This window comes from Esox lucius, chromosome 25 (genome assembly GCF_011004845.1).
Source record: "Esox lucius isolate fEsoLuc1 chromosome 25, fEsoLuc1.pri, whole genome shotgun sequence".
Taxonomy (NCBI): Eukaryota; Metazoa; Chordata; class Actinopteri; order Esociformes; family Esocidae; genus Esox; species Esox lucius.
The window spans coordinates 21,385,558-21,410,633 of NC_047593.1; the positions used below are offsets into that span (position 1 = coordinate 21,385,558).

At 40.8% G+C, this 25,076-nt stretch overlaps 2 protein-coding genes across 3 annotated transcripts in view; both read left to right on the plus strand.

Moving 5' to 3' along the window:
• The first annotated feature begins 430 nt into the window (after positions 1–430).
• Positions 431–25,076, plus strand: part of LOC106023938 (intelectin-like) — a 29,378-nt gene continuing 4,732 nt past the window's right edge. Inside the window, exons 1-8 of one of the 2 annotated variants that reach the window (XM_034291035.1) lie at positions 431–490; positions 859–918; positions 1,117–1,245; positions 1,452–1,699; positions 2,325–2,483; positions 2,596–2,716; positions 3,235–3,338; positions 3,421–3,576. In XM_034291035.1, the coding sequence (XP_034146926.1) occupies positions 861–918; positions 1,117–1,245; positions 1,452–1,699; positions 2,325–2,483; positions 2,596–2,716; positions 3,235–3,338; positions 3,421–3,573 (972 nt within the window). In that variant the 5' untranslated portion in view covers positions 431–490; positions 859–860 and the 3' untranslated portion in view covers positions 3,574–3,576. Of the gene's footprint in view, positions 491–858; positions 919–1,116; positions 1,246–1,451; positions 1,700–2,324; positions 2,484–2,595; positions 2,717–3,234; positions 3,339–3,420; positions 3,780–25,076 lie in introns of those variants that run through there. The other variant, XM_034291034.1, reaches the window with a different exon arrangement.
• LOC105010100 (intelectin-like) lies at positions 12,299–16,943 on the plus strand. Its single transcript, XM_029118241.2, has 8 exons — positions 12,299–12,339; positions 12,747–12,815; positions 13,446–13,574; positions 13,781–14,028; positions 14,117–14,275; positions 14,370–14,490; positions 16,486–16,589; positions 16,672–16,943. Exons 2-8 carry the CDS (start codon positions 12,749–12,751, stop codon positions 16,822–16,824), a joined length of 981 nt encoding a protein of 326 aa, XP_028974074.2. The 5' UTR covers positions 12,299–12,339; positions 12,747–12,748; the 3' UTR covers positions 16,825–16,943.

Here is a 25,076-nt window from a genome sequence, read left to right on the forward strand (position 1 = left end):
TGGGTGTAGATGATGGGTGTAGGTGATGGGTGTAGAGGCTGGGCGGGGTTGGTGAAATATTGGATGAATCTGGTCACCCTAATTATTTTGTATTGTATTCCTGTGTACATTTCAGTGTATATGAGTTACATGTGGACAGTAACCAGCCCCCTCTCTTCATTTGACCAAAACTGAAACAACACTGTTCAAGGATGTGAGCAGAATGATCATGTTTCATTTACTTTTTGATCATTTGTGATTGACACAGTGACTGGGCACACAGAATAAGGATGTTCATATCATGTGTTCCGGACAGACAGAATGTTTCTGCCAAAACAAAAGGATGCTGGGTGGATCTTGTGCTCTGACCAGGTCACACTGAGGGCTGGACACAGGTTGAGTATAAAATAAAGAGGCATTATGAGACTCATTCAAAGTCACTAGAGGACTGGAGACACTCCGGCTGAAAGACCAAGACTCCTTCAAGACAGGTCCAACACTACGATAACAGGTGATGTTACTGCGGCCACAACATTTCATAAATACTTCATAAATTAGGGATTATTCCGATTTTTATCAATATATAGAACAATGTTTTACAAGTTTAAAACAGCATTCACAAGACCACTGGGGCCTTTTACATAACATTAAAGGCATTTTGTAAGTCTGTCTTCGAAATGCAAGACTTTTTCTCTGACTTTGTTCCTTTCATGTGGTTTTATTCTGACACTCCTGAGTTCCTGCTAATGACAAGGACACATGTACAGTACTGTCACACTCAACTTGTTAGAAAAACCGAGCATTTTCCTGTTATTGATTTGTTGATGTCTGTCTCTGATTGGAGAAGGATGTATTTAACGGTTGTCATGGTCCCCTCAGTCATGAAGACCCTGGTGGTGGTCCTTTCTTTGTGTCTGATTGGAGGTGGATGTGAACCAGGTAATTCAAGTTAGTCACTAGTACTGAATATCTACACCATAAGGTCTTCTGACTCTGACTCCCATCTATGTTTCTTCCTGGGTTCCGACACTACTACAGAGGTTTTCCTAGCCACTGGGCATCAATTCTTGTTGATTCTGGGATTTGGGCTGCATTACAGAATACCTCTTTGTATGTTTTCTCTCTTTTCTCTTCAAGACATTGTGATCAACAACGTTAATGGAGGAACCGGCGGTGGTGACCCGTCTTTCTCAGGGAATGGATGTTTCAGAAACTTCAACGTGCGCAGCTGTAAACAACTCAAAGACAAACATGACATCAATAAAGGTCAGTTAAATATATTTAATCTACCCTATAGTATAAAATTAAACAGTCAAGCTTGGTAGGGCATCGTGCCAGTACAAAAACACTTGTACTCCTTATAGCAAGTACCTGTAAATGACAAATACAGATCCAACCTTTTTCAGGGTGTTTTGATATATTGAGTTGATATAGATTGAACCTATTTACTTGATTGTGATTCTCTCTGTCAGATGGACTGTACTTCCTCACCTCGGCCACCGGGGTGGTCTACCAGACCTACTGTGACATGACCACGGCTGGCGGAGGCTGGACACTGGTGGGGAGCGTGCACGAGAACAACATGTATGGGAAGTGCACGGTGGGCGACCGCTGGTCAAGCCAACAGGGGAATGACATCAACAACCCAGGAGGAGACGGGAACTGGGAGAACACTAACACCTTTGGAACAGCAGAGGGCGCCACCTCCGATGACTTCAAGGTAGAACATTCCTCTGACCTTTTACTTCTCTTTAAGTAATTTGGAAACTATTTGATCAAATGAAATCTGTTGATATACTTTGGGGTTAAATGAGTGTCACAAACAATATTTATTACATAAAAAATATGTTAACTACAACCTGAAAATAATAAAATATTGGTTTTGATTAAATAACACTCATGATAAACACAAAGAAAATCTGTCTGCATTTAGAAAGTCTCTCTAGATTAACTCATCTCATTTCTAAAACAATCCTAATGTTATTGTGCAAGATTTAGGACATTAGATAAAAAAACGGGACAGCCTATGCTTAATGCTTGATTAGTTGATTAGTGAATGCTAATCAAAATGTATAATTTAAATGTAGGGGCATTACAATGTGGGCAGAGTTGAGACAAATTAAATAAACCAAACACGCCAATAGAACCATCCAGTGTTCAGATTGCATTGAAAATGTAAGACAAGTATCAAAGCTTTGATGTCGGGTGTCCAGTCATTAGACTTCTGTTTCCATCACCAGATTTAGTTCTTTCAAAAAGTCCCTCTCTCCATGGAGACAGAGAGAAGGTGGTTTTAGACTATTGACAGTCACATCAGAGTCACACCTTTCCTGTTCCCCCCTCAGAACCCTGGGTATTATGACATCAAAGCGGAGGACGTGTCTGTCTGGCACGTTCCTAACAGAGCTCTGTATTCTAACTGGAGAAGCAGCTCTATCCTCCGTTACCACACTGAGACCAAGTTCTTAACTCAGTATGGAGGAAACCTTTACGAACTGTTCAAGGTAGAGCACGCACCCACGCACGCACACGCACACATGCGCACATGCTCGCACACACACGCACGCGCGCACACACAAAAACACAGTTCTCCATGTTGTTTCTCTGTCCATACAGAGTTATCCAGTGAGGTATGGAATTGGACAATGCAATGTCAACATGGGACCATCCATCCCAGTGAAATATGACCTGGGATCTCCTGACACAACAAAAATGTTCTACGGACCTTTCCCCAGGGGTAACAAACACCACACAAATCAGTTCAGACAGAAAACACCACATCAGTTCAACCATTTATTGGATAACTAATGTACATACAGTGTCTTGGCATTAGGTCCTTCTCCTCAGGAAACTGTCATCACATGACCATGTTTACAATACTACTAATTACAATATCACCATAATATCATGATAATCCCCATCAAAAAGGAAACAGAACCAAACAGGTGGAGGAATTCGACCCGCATGTAAAACTTGGCAATAAAACCCTTTCTGATTATGATTGTAGTCTGACATTCAGCTTATGTGGCTGACATTTAAATAGACAGATGATTGAATTGAAGGTTATCAAGGGGTTTATAAAGTGTTTATTACTGGAAACTTTGGAAATGGGACAGTAATAAACCAACTGTCAAGGTATCTAGTGGCCCTTTTACGTAGGTAAATTTTTTTTTATTTCAATATGTAATTATTGTGTTATGTTGATAATAAAAAGATCCATGAAGACATTAACTTACTGTGATGTTTCTGTGTCAGGTGAGTTCCAGCCAGGCTTCATCACATTCAGAGCAGTCAACACAGAGCGAGCAGCCATGGCCATCTGCTCTGGGGTCAAACCCACTGGCTGCAACACTGAACACGTGAGTGGGATTTCGCTCCACACAAGAATGCATACCCAGGTTGATTCAACATAACATGTGACATGTGTATTTGTGTGCGTAGTACTGTATCGGAGGAGGAGGATTCTACCCTGAGGCTGGTCCCAGACAGTGTGGGGACTTCCCTGCCTTTGACTGGGACGGCTATGGCACCAACGCAGGCTGGAGCGCATCCAAGGAGATCACTGAAGCTGCTGTGATGCTCTTCTACCGCTGAGACCCAGAACAACTGCATTGTTATACTGACCAGGAGGAGTCTTAGCTTTTGATTGGCTGCCAGGATTATTCAAGCCATTGTAGGCTGAAATGGGTGTAATAATATAAATTGACCACTAGTGAGTTAGGGATGTAATACAGGTGATTGGCCACTAGAGGGGGAAATATGCACACCAGGAGTGTTGATCACAGAGCACATGAGGGTTTTTAACCACTCATGTTCCACTAACAACTTGTTAGTATTGTCCTCCTAAAACACTATTATTAATCAATCAATAAATAAGAAGATTTACAACCAGTTAAAATGTCTCTACCTTCTTTTGCCCATCTGGGTATACTGGCCTCTAAGTTACCATGACACACTGTGTAGCATTACGATCATGATGTCAGAGAGGCCTAACCCTAACCCTAACCCTAAGCCTCTTCCTGATTCGTCTTCATCTGACACTCTAACTGGATGGGTCTTCTATTTCCCATCTGGGCTTGTTTGATTTCACCAATGAAGACAAATCATTAACATTTAGATTCTATTCAACTTTACTGTCATTGAACAGTACCAGTACCAGTATAGTACAAACAAATGCAGTTAGCATTTAAACAGAAGTGCAAATAGAAGAGGGCAGAAAATGTACAAGTATAATGTGTGTTACAAATGGGATTATGACTATGCAATGAAGGCAAATGCAAATACAAATAGCTTTACTAAATGTGCAATGAATGCAAATTGAGGGGATAGCAGCAATGTGGAATAAACATGGAAAAATATTTGAGTTAATCAGTAGCTTATGCAACTGATTGGGCCACAGGGAAATAACATGAACAGCCCAGGAGATGTGAAAACGAACAACTTAGAAACAATAGAAGGAAACACCTGTTATGACTTAAAGATAAAACATTTTGCTCTTTTAGAGATAGACATGAAAAGAAATCTATACAAATTCAGAAAACTCTACAGCTATTCTTTAGATAACTGCTTTTGTTAGAATTGTTATCCTGAAGATCACTAGTTTTATTTTGAAAACAGCTTTTTCCTTTAGATATGTCTACTAAAATACCACAAGTTACCACAATACCACCAGAATTCATAGTGAACGTATTATTAATGCTCCTAACAAACTGACGATCAGAGAAAACAATATTTTTTCAGAAGATTAAAGAGAACCCTTAAAACAGTAGTCATGTTTTAAACACAAATGTTGATCATGATCATGTGTTTCTGTGCCTGGCTTTACTAATTACAAGCAAATGCGTAAAAGTGCTGTATCCGTTTCTTTTATTTGGAATGCAATGTACTCATTTTTTATAATTTGTTTATGAATTAAACCTTTATTTAACCAGGATAGGCTCATTGAGATTAAAATTCTCTTTTCCAAGAGCATCCTGGCCAAGAAAGAGAATTCAATACAACAAATACAAATACAAGTATAATAAATACAACCATAAGACAATTACACCATTATTCTGCAGATGTTGACAGAACATAAAAACATTGACAAGTAAGGGAATCAGCTTCCAAGTCCATCATCAATGATTTAAAAAATGCTAAGGGGAGGTGGGGGCCAGGTTCTGGAGGGTTTTGAATGTGAGCAGGAGAGTCTTGAATGTGTTGCCAGTTGACTGATTGGTAAATCAATGGAGTTCACTGCCTGGGCTCCTTCCCTACGCAAAACATATTTCCAGCAGCATGGATGTTTTGAGGCTAAGTTCTAGAAATATCTAAACATATTTAACAGGTAGGTGAGTCTCTGCATTGTAATTTTTTATTATTCATGAATCAAAGATTGGCACTGATATCACTGGATACAATACATCCATAAGACAATTACACCATTATTCTGCAGATGTTGACACAACATAAAAACATTGACAAGTAAGGGAATCATATTCCAAGTCCATCATCAATGATTTAAAAATGCTAAGAGAGACAAGATCTATTAGTTTAAAACGATTTTGAAAGGTGTTCCAAGCTGATGGGGCAGAGTACATGAAGGCATGTTTCCCAAAATGTGTTCTGGCCGTTGGCAGAGTAAGTAAAATAACATCCTGTGAGCGGAGACAGTATTCACCACATTTATTACGGATAATTGAACATAAATATAAGGTCAATAATCCCAATATGGCTTTGTAAACTAAGGTATACTAGTGGCTAAGTCTATAGGATGCTAGGGAAGACCATCCAACTCCAGCATATAAAGGGCAGTGGTGTGTAAGTGTCTGACAGTTTAAGATAAATCTCAATGCTCCATGATAAAGGATGTCAATAGATCTCAAACACTGAGCAGAGGCATTCATATATACAGTGGATATAAAAAGTCTACACACCTCTGATAAAATGCCAGGCTTTTGTGATGTAAAATAATGAGACAAAGACCAATCATGTCAGAACTTCTTCCACTTTTAATGTGACCTACAATGTGAACATGTAGACTTTTTATTTCCACTGTAACTGTATATATAACAACTAAATAGTATGAAATCTAACATTGTGATAGAGCTGATGCATCGCTGGCTGATAATCACTCGATTTCCTGTCTGAATCAACTATGCTAACGAAGTGTTAACAATGTATAGTGCTGTGAAAAACACTGAATTTGTGTTTACTCTGGTTCTATTCTAATATTACATTTAATATGTAGATCTGAAAATTTTCAGTGTGGCATATGAATAATAGAGGACATCAGGAAGAGGAGAAAATACCTTTACACAGCACTACATGTATTCATCTAGAGTTTCAGTTTCAAAGACATCTTGTACCTTAATCAACATTTTTTCTTACATTTTTTTTTTCTTCTTTTCAGAAGCAGTGATTTATTTTTACACAATTTGTCATAATAATGGTGAATAACAGTTAATGTTGTTAGAAAATATATTAAATGTATGACCCATAAATAAAAGGTTGCTAGTTTCAATCTCTGCACAAATAAATGTTAAAAATCATAAAATGTGATTTTCTGGATTTTTGTTTTAGATTCCATCACTCGCAGTTGAAGAGTACCTATGATAGAATTACAGACCTCTACATGCTTTGTAAGTAGGAAAACCTGCAAAATCGGCAGTGTATCAAATACTTGTTCTCCCCACTGTAGCTGCTGGGCTTTTATGCTTTGATGGAGATATTGTGCTGAAGCAGGTCGGTTCTTGGCTACCACCTACATAAACAACCCCTGTATGTAGTGTTGCCTGCTAGTGACAAGATCCAAAACGCACTGCTTGGATCTCAGAACTCTACTTGCAGGTAAAGTTTTCTGAACAACCTATGTGAATGAAGCACTCATCAGTGGCCATGCTCTTCCTCAGCTCACGGTAGTAGGCATACTGCTGCCTAATATTAAAGAAATGCTTCTTGAACTTGCTGAGGATTGTGTGGAAGTTCTCTCCTTTTTGAGTTCATGTTTGAGTTCATGTTTGAGTTGTGTTATTTCTTTGTATAGTTTGTGTCTTGCTCTTTGGGATTGTTTCTTGCCTTCCAAATGTTGCCTAAAACAAAACCAGGCAATAAATAACCACCAAAACTGCAAACAACTTATAAAATTCTCACATGGTCTCCGGAGGAGACCCCGGGGAAGACCTAGCACACGCTGGAGGGACTATGTCTCCCGGCTGGCCTGGGAACGCCTCGGTGTCCCCCCGGAAGAGCTGGAGGAAGTGTCTGGGGAGAGGGAAGTCTGGGCATCCCTGCTTAGACTGCTGCCCCCGCGACCCGGCCCCGGATAAGCAGAAGAAGATGGTATGGTATGGGACAAACACCTATACACCTACATATACAGTATACTGTATGTACACTTAATCACACCCTAATAAAATGGCTTGTTATACTTTCACATTTCTGAAGTAACTTCTAACAAGCGACCTTGAGGAGCCAGATCTGGGTTGCTCTGCATATTGATTATCAGGACTTTGTGGAGGGGTGTTGATATTCCTCAAAGCATCCCTTAACTTCTGTCTCTTTTTAGCATTTCTCCAACTCTTGCGCTTATTCCGTTTTGCTCTATCACTCAGATCCCTGATGTTTTTCCTTTTCCCTGCCTCAGTGTCTCTTTTCCACCTCTCACACTCACTCCTGAGGTATTTTTCCCTCCTCTCTGGGTCTGCATTCCTTCTTGCCCTGTACTCTCTTTGCTTCTCTGCTGCTGTTTTTGCCATTGTGATGTCTGGAAATGTTGAACATAAAATAGTATTAAGTATTATTTCAGACAGTTCAAATCAAAGTCTACAATTAATTCATTTACTAAGGTGTCAAACATTCAACCCTGTCACAATGACGCGGTTGACGTTTTTGGCTAAATGTAGCTCCTAATTTAGCTAGGACAGTAGCACCACATTGCATTTAGGACATCATATAATTTTAATATTTTGCAACACTGCTGTTAAATTTTTCCTCAACAATTGTTTACTATCAATTATTCATATAACAGAGTTGAAATGTTAAGCCTGAAAATCTCTATCTGACCATAAAAACAATGAAATATAGGTAAGAAAAGATACTGACCCTTGCCTTTCTTTGCAGCATGTTCTTCAAAAGACTTGTGTGATGTCACTTCATCAAAGTTGAAGTCACATGGACTGATCCATTATTGATGGACTGATCCATTATTTGTATGGGGGGGGGCTAAGTGGATGGGCGTGACGGGGTTGAAACAAACTGGGGGACGTGCATCAATAATGGAATTTCATAGATAATTCATGTATTCAAAAAAAATAACATGTTTTTAGTTAAAGTAGAAAAACATATGATTATATTAGCAGCAAAATATTTTTATTAATAGCAATTTTTATTTGTTTAATATTCAATGAAAATGTAATGATAATATCTGAGGACACGCAAATGTGTATGTTTCTACTAATAAAAAAAAATAGAATAAAACATTTTATTTTATTTTGCATTATAAAACAAAGACACCTGGTTTTATTAATTGATGACTTTAAAATGCATTTTGTGGTTTCCTTTAATGAAAATCTTAGAACTAAGTTTGGGGGACTTACAGGGCACCCGATTCAGAGAACCACCCGAGTACATTTTTGCAAATATTTGATAATATCTTTTCATGTGAAAACACTGAAGAAATGATACTTTGGTGAAATACTATATGTCCTAGCCAAGCTATGGTAGCTACATGTTACCATCTGCCTTGAGCGCAACATAGCAGGTAACATTACACTAGTAGCTAGCTAACTTTAGATAGCTAACTTACAAGACTGTTTAATGTTTTGTGTCCGTTGCGAATAAAAAAAGAACACTGAAATATGAGTAAGTTAAACACCCCCAATATTGCAGTTGTCCTAACTTGTCTTTTGTTTGTTTTCAGGTTTGTTGATGTTACTTTTAATGAGCTGTGGCAGGGCTATGCTGCACAATTTTTTAAGTGTTCTGTCTGACTCATCGACTGATGTAAGTGGCAGACCTGGAAGGGGTTTTTGTCAGGATCTTGAGCTGTGGACATCCCAAGAACATCTTTATTGGAGCTTGCAGTGATTGTAAATGAATTAATATGAATGCAATCAAATTAATTAATCAGTTTTTGTTCGGACTAATCAATTTGTATCTAAAATCAATAAATACAATTTTATGGAATACTGTTTTTATTCTCTTTCTTTCAGGACCAGTAAAAATATACAAGGGGCATGTAAAACTGATCTCCCTGGGGATTCTTTTTAACGTTGAACCCTGATATATACGTATTTTTCTTCCTAATGCATCATGCCACACTCAATCACACAAGCTCCCAAGCAAACCGACCAACACAACACCATCCAAGTAGTGCATAGTTCCTTCCTTCATATCTGACAGAGGATTTGGGCTCCAGGAAACCAGAACAAAAACAGGATGCAGGTGGTGCACCAGCCTCCAGGGAGACTATAACAATGTCTGCAGTTGGGAATCCAGTGCATTTGTCTGATAATCACTCCAACAATCTGCTCAGGCATGGAAAACACTGCATGTTTTCGGTATAGTCATTGACCTATTTGTTCTGCAGATATCCTGTTTCTAGGTACGTAAGCACGTACTTCAGGCATGTACACTGCTCAAAAAAAAGGGAACTTGATCATCACAGTATAATATCAAGTCAGTCAAACTGTCATTTTATCATTTTTGGAGCATGCCACTACATCCCAGCCAATCCCGTTCCAGCCAATCGCCATCTACGAGGCAGGCTTTCCTCCTTGGTTTATTTTACCTGGATGATGTTATATACAGCATAACTATGCTGTAAGTGGCGAAGTTTGCTTACTGTAAGAAACTATAATGGCAGCTAGAGACCAGGACGACAAACCGTCAGTTCCTCCCATGTCTACTACAGCATACACTACAAAAATAGCAAAGAGAAAAAAGGCTTAGACCAACTTGTATGTAGCTAGCTACCAGAAACCCTCAGCTAACATTAGCAAGGCTAAGAAGAACGTCATCGAACTCTGAGTTAGTGCTTTTTTTGGAACAGGTCATTCAATTTTTCATATTTTTATTTCGGAATGTGATTCTCTATCGGGCATTGGTGCAGAATCGCTTTCTGACGGATGAGTAATTGCAAAATGCTGTTATTGTATTTTTGACTGAAAAAATCCTACATAGTGGAGCTTAATTTTTTTTCTAATGTTACCAATAAATGTGTCCAACTACAGTACTGTAGCTATCTGGCTAAAACATTGCCACCATGCAACCATAACTAGGAGCACAGAAATGGAAGGACAAATATAAAAGATAATGTCTAAATATGTGTAGCAGTTCAGTACTGGCTGATTGGGACTGAATAGGTTATGAATTGAAAAGATGTGACATAAATAATTACCTGTGTTGAAAACAAAGGGATTGGAATGTGGCCTAGTTATGAATTAAAGCATTAAACAATCAAATGTTTATGACTTGTTTTTTGGACAGTCATTTAATTACCATTAATAAATGTTTTGTCACATGGTTTATGTCCTAAATGTTAAATTCTGTCCCGGTCCCTGTCATTTCTGTCGGCGTCCCTGTGTTAGTGTCCTTGTCTCTACTGGTAGCATGAGGCGGTACCAGGTTGCACAGGTAGTCCAGATCCTCCAGGGTTGCAAATCCATATGTGCCATTGCAAGAAGGTTTTCTGTGTCACCCAGAACAGTCTCAAGAGGATGGAGGAGTGACCAGGAGACGGGCCGTTACACAAGGAGAGCTGAACAGGGCTGTGGAAGGGAATCAACCCAGGAGCAGGACTGGTATCTACTCCTTTGTGTGAGGAGGAACAGAAGGAGCACTGCCAGAGCCATACAAAATGACCTCCAGCGGGATACTGGTGTGCATGTTTCTGACCAAACTGTCAGAAATAAACTCCTTGAGGGTGGCTTGAGACCCATCCTCAGACCTTACACTGGTGCAGTGGGCCCTGGGTTCCCCCTGGTGCAGTGGGCCCTGGGTTCCTCCTGGTGCAGTGGGACCTGGGTTCCTCCTGGTGCAGTGGGCCCCGGGTTCCTCCTGGTGCAGTGGGCCCCGGGTTCCTCCTGGTGCAGTGGGCCCTGGGTTCCTCCTGGTGCAGTGGGCCCTGGGTTCCTCCTGGTGCAGTGGGCCCTGGGTTCCTCCTGGTGCAGTGGGACCTGGGTTCCCCCTGGTGCAGTGGCCCTGGGTTCCTCCTGGTGCAGTGGGCCCTGGGTTCCCCCTGGTGCAGTGGGTCCTGGGTTCCCCCTGGTGCAGTGGCCCTGGGTTCCTCCTGGTGCAGTGGGTCCTGGGTTCCCCCTGGTTCAGTGGGACCTGGGTTCGTCCTGGTGCAGTGGGTCCTGGGTTCCTCCTGGTGCAGGACAAGGCCCGGCCTCATGTGGCCAGAGTGTGTAGGCAGTTCTTGGATGATGAAGGTATTGATGCCATTGACTGACCCTCATGTTCCCCAGACCTGAATCCCATTGAGAACCTCTGGGATGTTATGTATTGGTGCATCTGATGCTGCCAAGTATTGCCACAGACTGCCCAGGAGCTCATTGATGCCCTGATCCAGGTCTGGGAGGAGATCCCCCAGGACACCATCCACCGTCTCATCAGGAACATGCCCAGATGTTGTCAGGAGTGCATACAGGCACGTGGGGGCCACACACACTACTGAGTCACATTAGTTGCTGTATTAAAATTCACGCAGGTTGGAACGGCCTGTAATATCAATTGTTTACTTCGATTTTCGGTTTGAGTTTCAATCCAGCCCTCAATTGGTTGATGATTTTGGTTTCCATTGACCGTTGTTTTTGTCATATTGGTCTCAATGAACTACACAATGTACAATTCAACGATTTTGATCTTTAACATATATCATTAATTGAGACCCAATATGTGATTTAAGTGTTCCCTTAATTTTTTTTTAGCAGTGAAATGACGATATTTCACCCTATTGGTTGAATCTGGTCACCCTAATTATTTTGTATTGTATTCTTGTGTAGATTTCAGTGTATATGAGTTACATAAGGACAGAAACCAGCCCCCTCTCTTCATTTGACCCAAACTGAAACGACGCTGTTCAAGGATGTTAGCAGGATGATCATGTTTCATTTACTTTTTGATCATTTGTGATTGACACAGTGACTGGGCACACAGAATAAGGATGTTCATATCATGTGTTCAGGACAGACAGAATGTTTCTGCCAAAACAAAAGGATGCCGGGTGGATCTTGTGCTCTGACCGGGTCAGGGCTGGACCCAGGTTGAGTATAAAATAAAGAGGCATTATGAGACTCATTCAAAGTCACTAGAGGACTGGAGACACTTCGGCTGAAAGACCAAGACTCCTTCAAGACAGGTCCAACACTACGATAACAGGTGATGTTACTGCGGCCACAACATTTCATAAATACTTCATAAATTAGGGATTATTCCGATTTTTATCAATATATAGAACAATGTTTTACAAATTTAAAACAGCATTCACAAGACCACTGAGGCCTTTTACAAAACATTAAAGGCATTTTGTAAGTCTGTTTTCAAAATGCAATACTTTTTACTCAGACTTTGTTTCTTTCATGTTGTTTTTATTCTGACACTCCCCAGTTCCTGCTGATGACAAGGAAACATGTATAGTACTGTGACACATGACAACTAGTTAGAAAAACCGGCATTTCAGAAAATTTGATATTTGAGACCGTGTGTCTGTTTCCTGTTATTGATTTGTTGATGTCTGTCTCTGATTGGAGGAGAATGTATTTAACGGTTGTCATGGTCTCCCTCAGTCATGAAGAACCTGGTGGTGGTCTTTTCTCTGTGTCTGATTGGAGGAGGATGTGAACCAGCTAATTCAAGTTAGTAGTCACTAGTACTGAGTATCTACACCTTAAGATCTTCTGTATGAGTCCCTCAGAGTCTGGCTCCTATTTAGGTTACTTCCTAGGTTCTGACCGTACTACAGAGGTTTTCCTGGCCACTGTGCATCAATTCTTGTTGTCGCTTGCTCTTCTGGAATTTAGGCTGCATTACAGTTAACTTCTTAGTATTATTACAGTAAACCTCTTAGTATTAAGTAGTAGTATTACGGTATACCTCTTAGTATTTAGTAGTACTATTATGTAAACCTCTTAGTATTTAGTAAGAGTATTACTGTAAACCCCTTAGTATTTAGTAGTAGTATTACAGTATACCTCTTAGTATTTAGTAGTACTACTACGGTAAACCTCTTAGTATTTAGTGGTTGTATTACAGTATACCTCTTAGTATTTAGTAGTAGTATTACAGTATACCTCTTAGTATTTAGTAGTGGTATTAAAGTAAACCCCTTAGTATTTAGTAGTAGTATTACAGTATACCTCTTAGTATTTAGTAGTAGTATTACAGTATACCTCTTAGTATATAGTAGTATTAGAGTATACCATTTAGTATTTAGTAGTAGTATTACAGTATACCTCTTAGTATATTTTCTCTCTTTCCTCTCAAAGACATTGTGATCAACTACGTTAATGGAGGAACCGGCGGTGGTGACCCATCTTTCTCAGGGAATGGACGTTTCAGAAACTTCAACGTGCGCAGCTGTAAACAACTCAAAGACAAGTATAATGTCAATAAAGGTCAGTGAAATATATTTAATCTACCCTATAGTATAAAATTAAGCAGTCAAGCATGGTAGGGCATCGTGCCAGTACAAAAACACTGGTACTCCTAAGCAAATAACAAATACAGATTTTTTTCACTATGCTTCGATTTTCAGGGTGTTTTGATATATGGAGTTAATATAGATTGAACCTATTTACTTGATTGTGATTCTCTCTGTCAGATGGACTTTACTTCCTCACCTCGGCCACTGGGGTGGTCTACCAGACCTACTGTGACATGACCACGGCTGGCGGAGGCTGGACACTGGTGGGGAGCGTGCACGAGAACAACATGTATGGGAAGTGCACGGTGGGCGACCGCTGGTCAAGCCAACAGGGGAATGATATCAAAAACCCAGGAGGAGACGGGAACTGGGAGAACACGAATACCTTTGGAACAGCAGAGGGCGCCACCTCTGATGACTTCAAGGTAGGACATTCCTCTGTACACATGCAGAGGACTCTTCTGTTTCCTTTAGAACACTTAACAAATCAGACCAAATCTGTTCCCCCCTCAGAACCCTGGGTATTATGACATCATGGCGGAGGACGTGTCTGTCTGGCACGTTCCTAACAGAGCTCTGTATTCCAACTGGAGAAGCAGCTCTATCCTCCGTTACCACACTGAGACCAGGTTCTTAACTCAGTATGGAGGAAACCTATATGGACTGTTCCAGGTAGAACACACACAAACAGACCCACACACACATGCAGGCAGGCAGGCAGACAGACAATGTGACAGTTCTCCATGTCGTTTCTCTGTCCATACAGAGTTATCCAGTAAGGTATGGAATTGGACAATGCAATGTCAACCTGGGACCATCCATCCCAGTGGTATATGACCTGGGAACGAGGGAAACCACCAACATGTTCTATGGGCCTCATTCCAGAGGTATTGTTAAATGCAATGGGAACTGGTATCCAAATATGTTTTTCTGTTTACACATGAATAGGACTTCAAATTCTTAAAAAAACCTCAACATTTATGCTACCCATATTTTACCAAAATGTTCTCCCTACTCGATTCGCGATCCTTGCCACCACCTTGCCCCACAGTAGGGTTGGTGTTCTTGGGGGACCAAAAGGCATTTAGGCCAAAAACTTAAATTTTAGTCAGATTTTTACCACATTGCTACATAATCTCACATGCAGACTTTGACCAGTCTTGACCATAAAAGCCGTCTTGACCATCGTCCAATGAATATTCAGGGCCCATTCCCTGATCTGTGTCTTTCCACAGACTGGTCCCAAAGTCCTCTTGGAAGCTTGTTGGCGCTCGTTGTTTTCCATCCAACAGAGGGAACCTACAGATACTGATATTTTTATCCATCTTTAAAAACGAATGCAACTTATTCTAACTTGCCCGTTGCAGATTCAGCCTGGGTGTCTAAAAAAAGCACTTTTTGGCCACTTCTGATGTAAAAACGGACCTGAAACGGACCTGATTAAAGTTTTAAATTATATATGGCTGAATACTGATTCAGATAAAATAACAGTTCTGGTTCTATTAGATCTCAGTGCAGCATTTGACACTGTAGATTATAGAACACTTATAGATAGGCTGGAAAATTGGGTAGGACTCTCCGGGACAGTCCTTGATTGGTTCAGATCTTATCTAGATGGCTGGAGTTACTTTGTCACCATTGTTAATCAGGAATCTGATAGGGTGGCTATGACATGCAGAGTTCCACAGGGATCAGTTCTCAGACCGCTTCTGTTCAATCTCTATATGCTACCTCTGGGCCATATTCTACAGAACAACAACATTAACTACCACAGCTATGCCGATGATACTCAAATATATATGGCTCTCGAACCGTATGACAACAGCTCAATAGACTCTCTGTGTCACTGTATAGAGCACATAAATACCTGGATGGACCAAAATTGTCTACAATTAAACCAGGACAAAACTGAGATTATTGTGTTTGGCAACAAAAATAAAAGAACAAGTATTAGTAAAGAGCTGGATTCTCTGGCCCTTAAAACCTAGAATCAAGTGCGTAATCTTGGTGTTCTGATTTAACAGTCATATCAAAGTGGTCACCAAAACAGCATTCAATTATCTAAAAAATATAGCCAGAATCAAAGGTTTGTTGTCCCAAAAAGACCAAGAGAAGCTCATTCATGCTTTTATCTCTAGTAGGGTTGGCTGCTGTAATGGCCTCTTAACTGGACTCACGAAAAAGGCTGTAAAACAACTGCAGCTCATTCAGAATGCTGCTGCTAGAATGTTAACCAGGACCAAGAGAACAGAACACATCACTCCTGTTCTTAAATCTTTGCATTGGCTTCCAGTCAGTTACAGAATAGATTTCAAAGTGATGCTTTTAGTTTATAAATCTCTGAATGGTTTAGGACCCAAATACATTTCTGATATGTTTGCAGAATATGAACCGAGCAGAGCTATTAGATCTATGAACACAGGCCAGCTAGTAGAGCCCAGAGTCCAAACTAAACATGGAGAAGCTGTGTTTAGCACTTATGCTGTACACAACTGGAATAAACTACTAGAAGATCTTAGACGTGCCCCAAACGTATACATTTTTAAATCCAGGTTAGAAACGCTTCTCTTCTCACATGCCTATGACTGAGCACTTAAACTTAACCACACTGTTTAGCCCTATAGCTTCCTTTGATGTTTTCATTTTAGTATTTGTATTTATATTATTGTACTTTCACATATTTTTCTTTGTAAAGCACATTGAATTGCTTCGATGTATGAATTGTGTTATATAAATAAACTTGCTTGCTTGCTTGCTAAAGAATCTGAAATAATGTATGAATGATTTGTAAAATTTTTGTTTGCTTTCAAACTCTTCTCAGTAAAAGTAGTCTGCTGCTCCAGCTGAAATTAACAACACTTGGTGTGATGTTTCTGTGTCAGGTGAGTTCCTGCCAGGCTTCATCACATTCAGAGCAGTCAACACAGAGCGAGCAGCCATGGCCATCTGCTCTGGGGTCAAACCCACTGGCTGCAACACTGAACACGTGAGTGGGATTTCGCTCCACACAAGAATGCATACCCAGGTTGATTCAACATAACATGTGACGTGTGTATTTGTGTGCGTAGTACTGTATCGGAGGAGGAGGATTCTTCCCTGAGGCTGGTCCCAGACAGTGTGGGGACTTCCCTGCCTTTGACTGGGACGGCTACGGCACCAATGCAGGCTGGAGCGCATCCAAGGAGATCACTGAAGCTGCTGTGATGCTCTTCTACCGCTGAGACCCTGAACAACTGCATTCTGTCTGGGGCAGTCAGGACCATTATAGAGAAATGGGTGGTGTCTGAATGAATGAATGAATCAATCAAATGTATTTGTAAAGCCCTTTTTACAACAGCAGTTGTCACAAAGTGCTTTACAGAGACACCCGGCCTTAAACCCCAAGGAGCAAACAACAGTAGTGTCTCTGGGCTAAATTCAGAGTCTATTTGATTTTAGACTAGGTCAGAAGTATGACCAGGTGGACAAGGACAGGGACAGCAACGGGCCCCCCAAACCAGGTAATCCGCAGGTGTGGACCAGGACCTCATCTCCTCCTAAAATTTTAAACTGGAGGAAACTGAGAAAAGTTAGAAGTGCATTCCTCATATCCCCCAGCACAATAATATAGCAGTGTAACACCTTGGAACTGAAAACTCTATGACAACTGTTGATTTAAAAAGGGCTATATCAAATACTTTTGATTGTTTTGTACTGATTACTGAAGACTTCATCAAACTAGATCATTTCAAATCATACTGATATTACACAAACACCTGTAACTTCCATGACTCAATATTGTCCTCTTTATTCAGTTTTTGTCTCTCTTCCCCTTGTCTCTGTCTCTCAGTCTGTCTCTCTAAAACTCAGCATTACCAATAAAATCAATACTATTAAATCAAGTTAATATCTATGTTGTTTTTGCCCCCATTTATCATGAGCTGAACATTTTAGAGTGGCCTTTTATTCTGGTCAGCCTAAAGCACACCTGTGCAATAATCATCCTGTCTAATCAGCATCTTGATATGCCACACCTGTGAGGTGGATGGAATATCTTGGCAAAGGAGATGTGCTCACTAACACAGATTTAGACAGATTTTTGAACAGTATTTGGGAGAAATAGGCCTTTTGTGTACTCAGAGAAAGTCTTAGATCTTTGAGTTCAGCTCATGATAAATGGGGGCAAAAACAAAAGTGTTGCGTTTATAATTTTGTTCAGTGTAGTATTATAATTATTTTTAGCTCCAAATGGTAAAATGTCCAAATAATTTTCGTAAACTTAATGGTGGGACAGTGTAGAAAATATGCTGTAATTTATAACTGGTTCATCCAACATGGATGAGAAATCCCAGAAATGAAAGCCGGCCATATGAACTAACCCCACAGTAATTGTTTCAATTCAATTCCAAAGTGCTGGAATACAGAGCCCCTCCAAAAAATAATGTTCCCAGTCTCATTTATTATAGGGATGTCCAGCCTTGTTTTGACCCAACTGTTTGCAATGACATAGACAAAGATCCTGCTGAGTTTTTGAGGCAAAAAATACAGATTATTTACACAGATTAGTTAAACTTGTATATTATATTCATTCATTACACACAGACTGATATATTTCAAATGTTTATTTCTTTTAATTGTGAAGATTACAACTGACAACTAATGAAAATCCCAAATTCAGTATCTCGGAAAATTTGAATATTACTTAAGACCAATACAAAAAAAGGATTTTTAGAAATGTTGGCCAACTGAAAAGTATAAACATGAAAAGTATGAGCATGTACAGCACTCGATACTTAGTTGGGGCTCCTTTTGCCTGAATTACTGCAGCAATGCGGCGTGGCATGGAGTCGATCAGTCTGTGGCACTGCTCAGGTGTTATGAGAGCCCAGGTTGCTCTGATAGTGGCCTTCAGCTCTTCTGCATTGTTGGGTCGGGCGTATCGCATCTTCCTCTTCACAATACTCCATAGATTTTCTATAGGGTTAAGGTCAGGCGATTTTGCTGGTCAATTAAGAACAGGGATATCATGGTCCTTAAACCAGGTACTGGTAGTTTTGGCACTATGTGCAGGGGCCAAGTCCTGTTGGAAAATGAAATCTGCATCTCCATAAAGTTGGTTAGCAGCAGGAAGCATGAAGTGCTCTAAAACTTCCTGGTAGACGGCTGCGTTGACCTTGGACCTCAGAAAACACAGTGGACCAACACCAGCAGATGACATGGCTCCCCAAACCATCACTGACTGTGGAAACTTTACACTGGACTTCAAGCAACGTGGATTCTGTGCCTCTCCTCTCTTCCTCCAGACTCTGGGACCTTGATTTCCAAAGGAAATGCTTAATTTACTCTCATCAGAGAACATAACTCAGCAGCAGTCCAGTCCTTTTTTTCTATTATATTGAATTTGGGGTTTTCATTAGTTGTCAGTTATAATCATCAAAATTAAAAGAAATAAACACTTGAAATGTATCAGTCTGTGTGGAATGAATGTATACATTATACAAGTTTCACCTTTTGAATGGAATTACTGAAATAAATCACATTTTTGATGATATTCTAATTTTATGACCAGCACCTGTATACTGCCATATCAAACTCAGTGTTTTCCAGCAGTCAGCTCCCCTTACTGTCCATAAGGTGCCTCTGCACCCCTTTCGTTTCAGACCCTCCCACCAACCTTTGGGCCACGCCTCCTCATTTACACTGATAAGTGTCAAGTCAAAATGAAAAGCCACATGTTAAATCGAAATAGAAAATTTCCATAATTATAGTTAATTTTAGTTTTTTTCTATTTGAGATTTTAATTTAAGTATTTACATTTAAGCTTTTCCATTTTCCACTTTGAGTTTTATATTTGATCTTTCTCTCAATCAATAAAAGATTAAAAATATTTCAGTTTAAGCATTTATATTTAAGCATTGTATTTTACATTTGACTTTTAATTATGGCATTTCCTAGTAGTGTAGTAAAATAATAATATTTGTAATTTGATCTCGCTTCGTTATCTCTTCGGACTTCAATTTGAATTACGATTAAATATGTCCTCCATAGTTAAGGACATATTTAGCTTTCCAGAAAAAGTAATGGCAAAATATTTTATATTACAATAAAAGTGCCTCCAGTGTTATTGTGCATTAAAGAAAATTCGAAAATATTTACCAAATCTTCCATAAAACTTATTTTGTTTTAAGGATAGGGATAAAAGTATTTTATTCTTTGGGAATTAGTTTTTTTCCCCTCATTGTCCATTTCCCCAACATACTGTGTTTACCCTGAACATTGTAGATCAGCCTTTGGGTGTCCTGGAGTACATCCAAAACCACTTCCTTGTTCCATGACTTTACTACATATAGAATAATTTTTTGTTCCAAATGGTAAATGTCCCAATACTTTTTGTAAACTAAACTGGTGGGACATTGTAGAAAATATGCTGTAATTTGTAAACGGTTCATCCAATATGGATGGGAAAATCCAGAAATGAAAGCTGGCTGTCTAAACTAACACCACAGCTATTGTTTCATTTCAATTCCAAAGTGCTGGAATACAGAGCCCCACAAAAAAGAATGTTCCCTGTCTCATTTATTGTAGGGATGTCCAGGCTTGATCTAACCCTGCTGACATTAACATAAAGATCCTACTGAGGTTTTGGGGCAAAAAAGACAATATTAATGAACTTTCCAAAACGCCCCCAAAAAATACAAAATGCCAATCCAAAAATAAATGCAAAATCTAAAAAGACTGGTTACAGGCAACATTTCATGCATTTCCTGTAACTGATTCAGACAAGAGGATAACAGACTTATTTAAAACCCAGAAGACATTAGGGGCAAATGTCTTGTTCAGGGACAGAACAACAGGTCCTACTGTTTATATATGTGTGTGTTGGTGTGTGTGTGTGTGTATGTGTGTGAACCTTCTCTGTCAACTGCTTTGCTCTTTCTGTTAGTGTATCTTGTTCCAGCCACGCAAGTTCTAGCGTATCGTTCTAATATTAGTTCTGATTAGAGCTTGGCCCTCCCCTTATAAAGCACTTCCCCATGTTTAAACTCTGTCCACAAAACACACACCACCTCTCCCCAAACACAAACACACCACCTCCCCACTCAACCACATGTATAACAACCTTACAGAACAGAAGCTTTTAAATTAAATAACAAATGTAGATACTATATACAGAAAGACTCTTCTCCAGTGTAAGTTACAGTTGTGATTACATACATTTAGACTTTCTATAGGCAGCCCCTGATGGTGACATGGTAAAGCCACCATTTCCTTGCCTGGACCTGCAGGCCCCTGTTCCAGACGTGCATCTGTGTGGTGCTCTACCTGGCAGTGGCCCAGCCTGTGGCCTCCCTCAGGAGGTACTGGGTGGGGACTTCAACCCTGATTCGCTCCAGAAGACCTTTGCTCCGAATCGCTTTGTGATCTTTGTTGCCTTTTCAGTAAATATTATTTGTATTTGCAACACGTGGCTGTTTCTTGTGAGACTGGTGCCAGATGACTCTGCCAGATAGTGAGCAAGTACTTCACTAGATATCTTTGTCTCTCAAGGAAGTGACCTATAAGTGCTGTTCATGAGATTGAGACAGATTTGTATTCTTCCACTGTGTTTTCCGTCCACAAACTAAGCAGGTTCTTCAAATTTCTTTATGATATTTTATCCAGCATATCACTACATTAGATCAAAGATTCCTGTTAACATTTGCACAAATCAATTATTTCTAGGTTTACCAGACATCATATTTCTCCCAGGACAGTCCCGTATTTCAGTACATTTTCAGTTTTTTATTTATTTATTTATTTATTTTATTTATAAAGCGCTTTTTACAACAGCAGTTGTCACAAAGTGCTTTACAGAGACACCCGGCCTTAAACCCCAAGGAGCAAACAACAGCAGTGTTGAATTTCAGTGGCTAGGAAAAACTCCCTAAGAAGGTCGAATTTTAGGAAGAAACCTAGAGAGGACCCAGGCTCAGAGGGGTGACCAGTCCTCTTCTGGCTGTGCCGGGTGAGATATTAAGAGTCCAATTGTTCCCGTATTTTCATTTGGTCTTTTGTCTCTATTGGTCCGACCTACTGCCCATTAGAATGTGGCAGGTTGTCATGATTTGCCATCACTGTCAGTCTGCAAGTTCCTTATTTTTTACAGACTATGATCCAGTCACTGAGTGTGAAGCAGTGGGGATGAGTATCAGTACCTCCAAATCCGAGGCCATGGTCCTCAATCGGAAAAGGGTGGCTTGCCCACTTCAGGTTGGTGGAGAGTGCCTGCCTCAAGTGGAGGAGTTTAAGTATCTAGGGGTCTTGTTCACGAGTGAGGGAAGGATGGAACGGGATATTGACGGATGGATCGGTGCAGCTTCTGCAGTAATGTGGTCGATGTATCGCTCTGTCGTGGTGAAGAAAGAGCTGAGCCGCAAGGCGAAGCTTTCGATTTTCCGGTCAATCTACGTTCCTACTCTCACCTATGGTCATGAGCTTTGGGTCATGACCGAAAGGACAAGATCCCGGATACAAGCGGCCGAAATGAGCTTTCTCCGCAGGGTGGCTGGGCGATCCCTTAGAGATAGGGTGAGAAGCTCGGTCACCCGGGAGGAGCTCAGAGTAGAGCCGCTGCTCCTCCACATCGAGAGGGGTCAGCTGAGGTGGCTTGGGCATCTGTTTCGGATGCCTCCGGAACGTCTTCCTGGGAAGGGGTTCCGGTCCCGTCCCACCGGGAGGAGACCCCGGGGAAGACCTAGGACACGCTGGAGGGACTATGTCTCCCGGCTGCCTGGGAACGCCTCGGTGACCCCCAGAAGAGCTGGAGGAAGTGTCTGGGGAGAGGGAAGTCTGGGCATCTCTGCTTAGACTGCTGCCCCCGCGACCCGGCCCCGGATAAGCGGTAGATGATGATGATGATCCAATCACATCTAAGTTCTCACGAGCTGCCAAGCCCAAGCACCTGTACGCATGATATCCCACTTTACTGTAAGAACCACCCATGAAGGCAATGTAATTTGTTCAAGTACATTTTGCATTAAAGTGCACAGCTTTCTATGAGAGACTCATTAAAGACAAGTCCTTTGCCAAAAGTACAACAGGCCACCGAACTCCATAACCCCGAATCAAATGAGAAGGCCCTGACTGCAATGTGCAGTTCGGGGCTGAGCTCAATGTGAGTGGAGTCAAATGCGTTTAACCCAACCCCTAACCCGTCTCTGTCAAGGTCACTCAAGCTGAGGTTCACTAAGGGATCAGTGTCAGCAAAGGTGAATCTTAATGGATCTATCCTACATAATGGAACCTATCCTACATAATGGAACCTATCCTTCATAATGGAACCTATCCTACATAGATACAGTGCTGGTCATAAAATTAGAATATCATCAAAAAGTTGATTTATTTCAGTAATTCCATTGAATTATATTATTGAATGGAATGGTATATTATATTCATTCATTACACACAGACTGATATATTTCAAATGTTCATTTCTTTTAATTGGGATGATTATAACTGACAACTAATGAAAATCCCAAATTCAGTCTCCGAAAATTAGAATATTACTTAAGACCAATACAAAAAATTGATTTTTAGAAATGTTGGCCAACTGAAAAGTATGAACATGAAAAGTATGAGCATGTACAGCACTCAATACTTAGTTGGGGCTCCTTTTGCCTGAATTACTGCAGCAATGCGGCGTGGCATGGAGTCGATCAGTCTGTGGCACTGCTCAGGTGTTATGAGAGCCCAGGTTGCTCTGATAGTGGCCTTCAGCTCTTCTGCATTGTTGGGTCGGGCGTATCACATCTTCCTCTTCACAATACCCCATAGATTTTCTATAGGGTTAAGGTCAGGCGAGTTTGCTGGCTAATTAAGAACAGGGATACCATGGTCCCTAAACCAGGTACTGGTAGCTTTGGCACTGTGTGCAGGTGAAATCTGCATCTCCATAAAGTTGGTCAGCAGCAGGAAGCATGAACTGCTCTAAAACTTCCTGGTAGACGGCTGCGTTGACCTTGGACTTTAGAAAACACAGTGGACCAACACCAGCAGATGACTTGGTACCCCAAACCATCACTGACTGTGGAAACTTTACACTGGACTTCAAGCAACGTGGATTCTGTGCCTCTCCTCTCTTCCTCCAGACTCTGGAACCTTGATTTTCAAAGGAAATGCAAAATTTACTTTCATCAGAGAACATAACTTTGGACCACTCAGCAGCAGTCCAGTCCTTTTTGTCTTTAGCCCAGACGAGATGCTTCTGACGCTGTGTCTTGTTCAAAAGTGGCTTGACACAAGGAATGCGACAGCTGAAACCCATGTCTTGCATATGTCTGTGCGTGGTGATTCTTGAAGCACTGACTCCAGCTGCAGTCCACTCTTTGTGAATCTCCCCCACATTTTAGAATGGGTTTTGTTTCACAATTCTCTCCAGGGTGTGGTTATCCCTATTACTTGTACACTTTCTTCTACCACATATTTTCCTTCTCTTCACCTCTCTATTAATGTGCTTGGACACAGAGCTCTGTGAACAGCCAGCCTCTTTAGCTATGACCTTTTGTGTCTTGCCCTCCTTGTGTTAGGTGTCAATGGTCGTCTTTTGGACAGCTGTCAAGTCAGCAATCTTCCCCATGATTGTGTAGCCTACAGAACTAGACTGAGAGACCATTTAAAGGCTTTTGCAGGTGTTTTGAGTTAATTAGCTGATTAGAGTGTGGCACCAGGTGTCTTCAATATTGAACCTATTCACAATATTGAAATTTTCTGAGATACTGAATTTGGGGTTTTCATTAGTTGTCAGTTATGATCATCACAATTAAAAGAAATAAACACTTGAAATATATCAGTCTGTGTGGAATGAATGTATACATTATACAAGTTTAACTTTTTGAATGGAATTACTGAAATAAATCAAATTTTTGATGATATTCTAATTATATGACTAGCACCTGTATACATAAAAACATGAACCTTGTGGCTTAAGCTTTCATGAATTTTACTCAATAATTTAATAAAGAAACTGATAAAACCCACTTGTGCACGTGGAAACATCATTTTGTTGTTGTTTCAATCCCATTCAATAATTTGTCACAAATGCAATATTTTTTTGTGTGTTATTCTAGGTTCAAAACCCCTTAATGATGAACAACATTATGAGTTCCGTGACATCGCCCGGTATGGCGCAGCCGGGGCCCCACCCTGGAGCCAGGCCCGGGGTTGGGGCTCGTACGCGAGCGCCTGGTGGCCGGGCCTTTCCCCATGGGGCCCGGCCGGGCTCAGCCCAAAGGTGCGACATGGGGCCGCCTTCCCGTGGGCTCACCACCCACAGGAGGGACCATAAGGGGCCGGTGCGGAGAGGATCGGGCGGCAGTCGAAGGCAGGGGCCTAGACAACCCGATCCCTGGACACGGAAACTAGCTCTAGGGACGTGGAATGTCACCTCGCTGGCGGGGAAGGAGCTTGAGATCGTGCGTGAGGTTGAGAGGTTCCGACTAGAGATAGTCGGGATCAC

Bases quoted from the DNA above. Each gene is read 5' to 3' on its own strand.
- LOC105010100 (XM_029118241.2), top strand. From the start codon at position 12,749: ATGAAGAACCTGGTGGTGGTCTTTTCTCTGTGTCTGATTGGAGGAGGA. The intron at 14,029-14,116 runs GTAGGACATTCC...TTCCCCCCTCAG, and splicing joins CCACCTCTGATGACTTCAAG to AACCCTGGGTATTATGACAT. The intron at 16,590-16,671 runs GTGAGTGGGATT...TTGTGTGCGTAG, and splicing joins CTGGCTGCAACACTGAACAC to TACTGTATCGGAGGAGGAGG.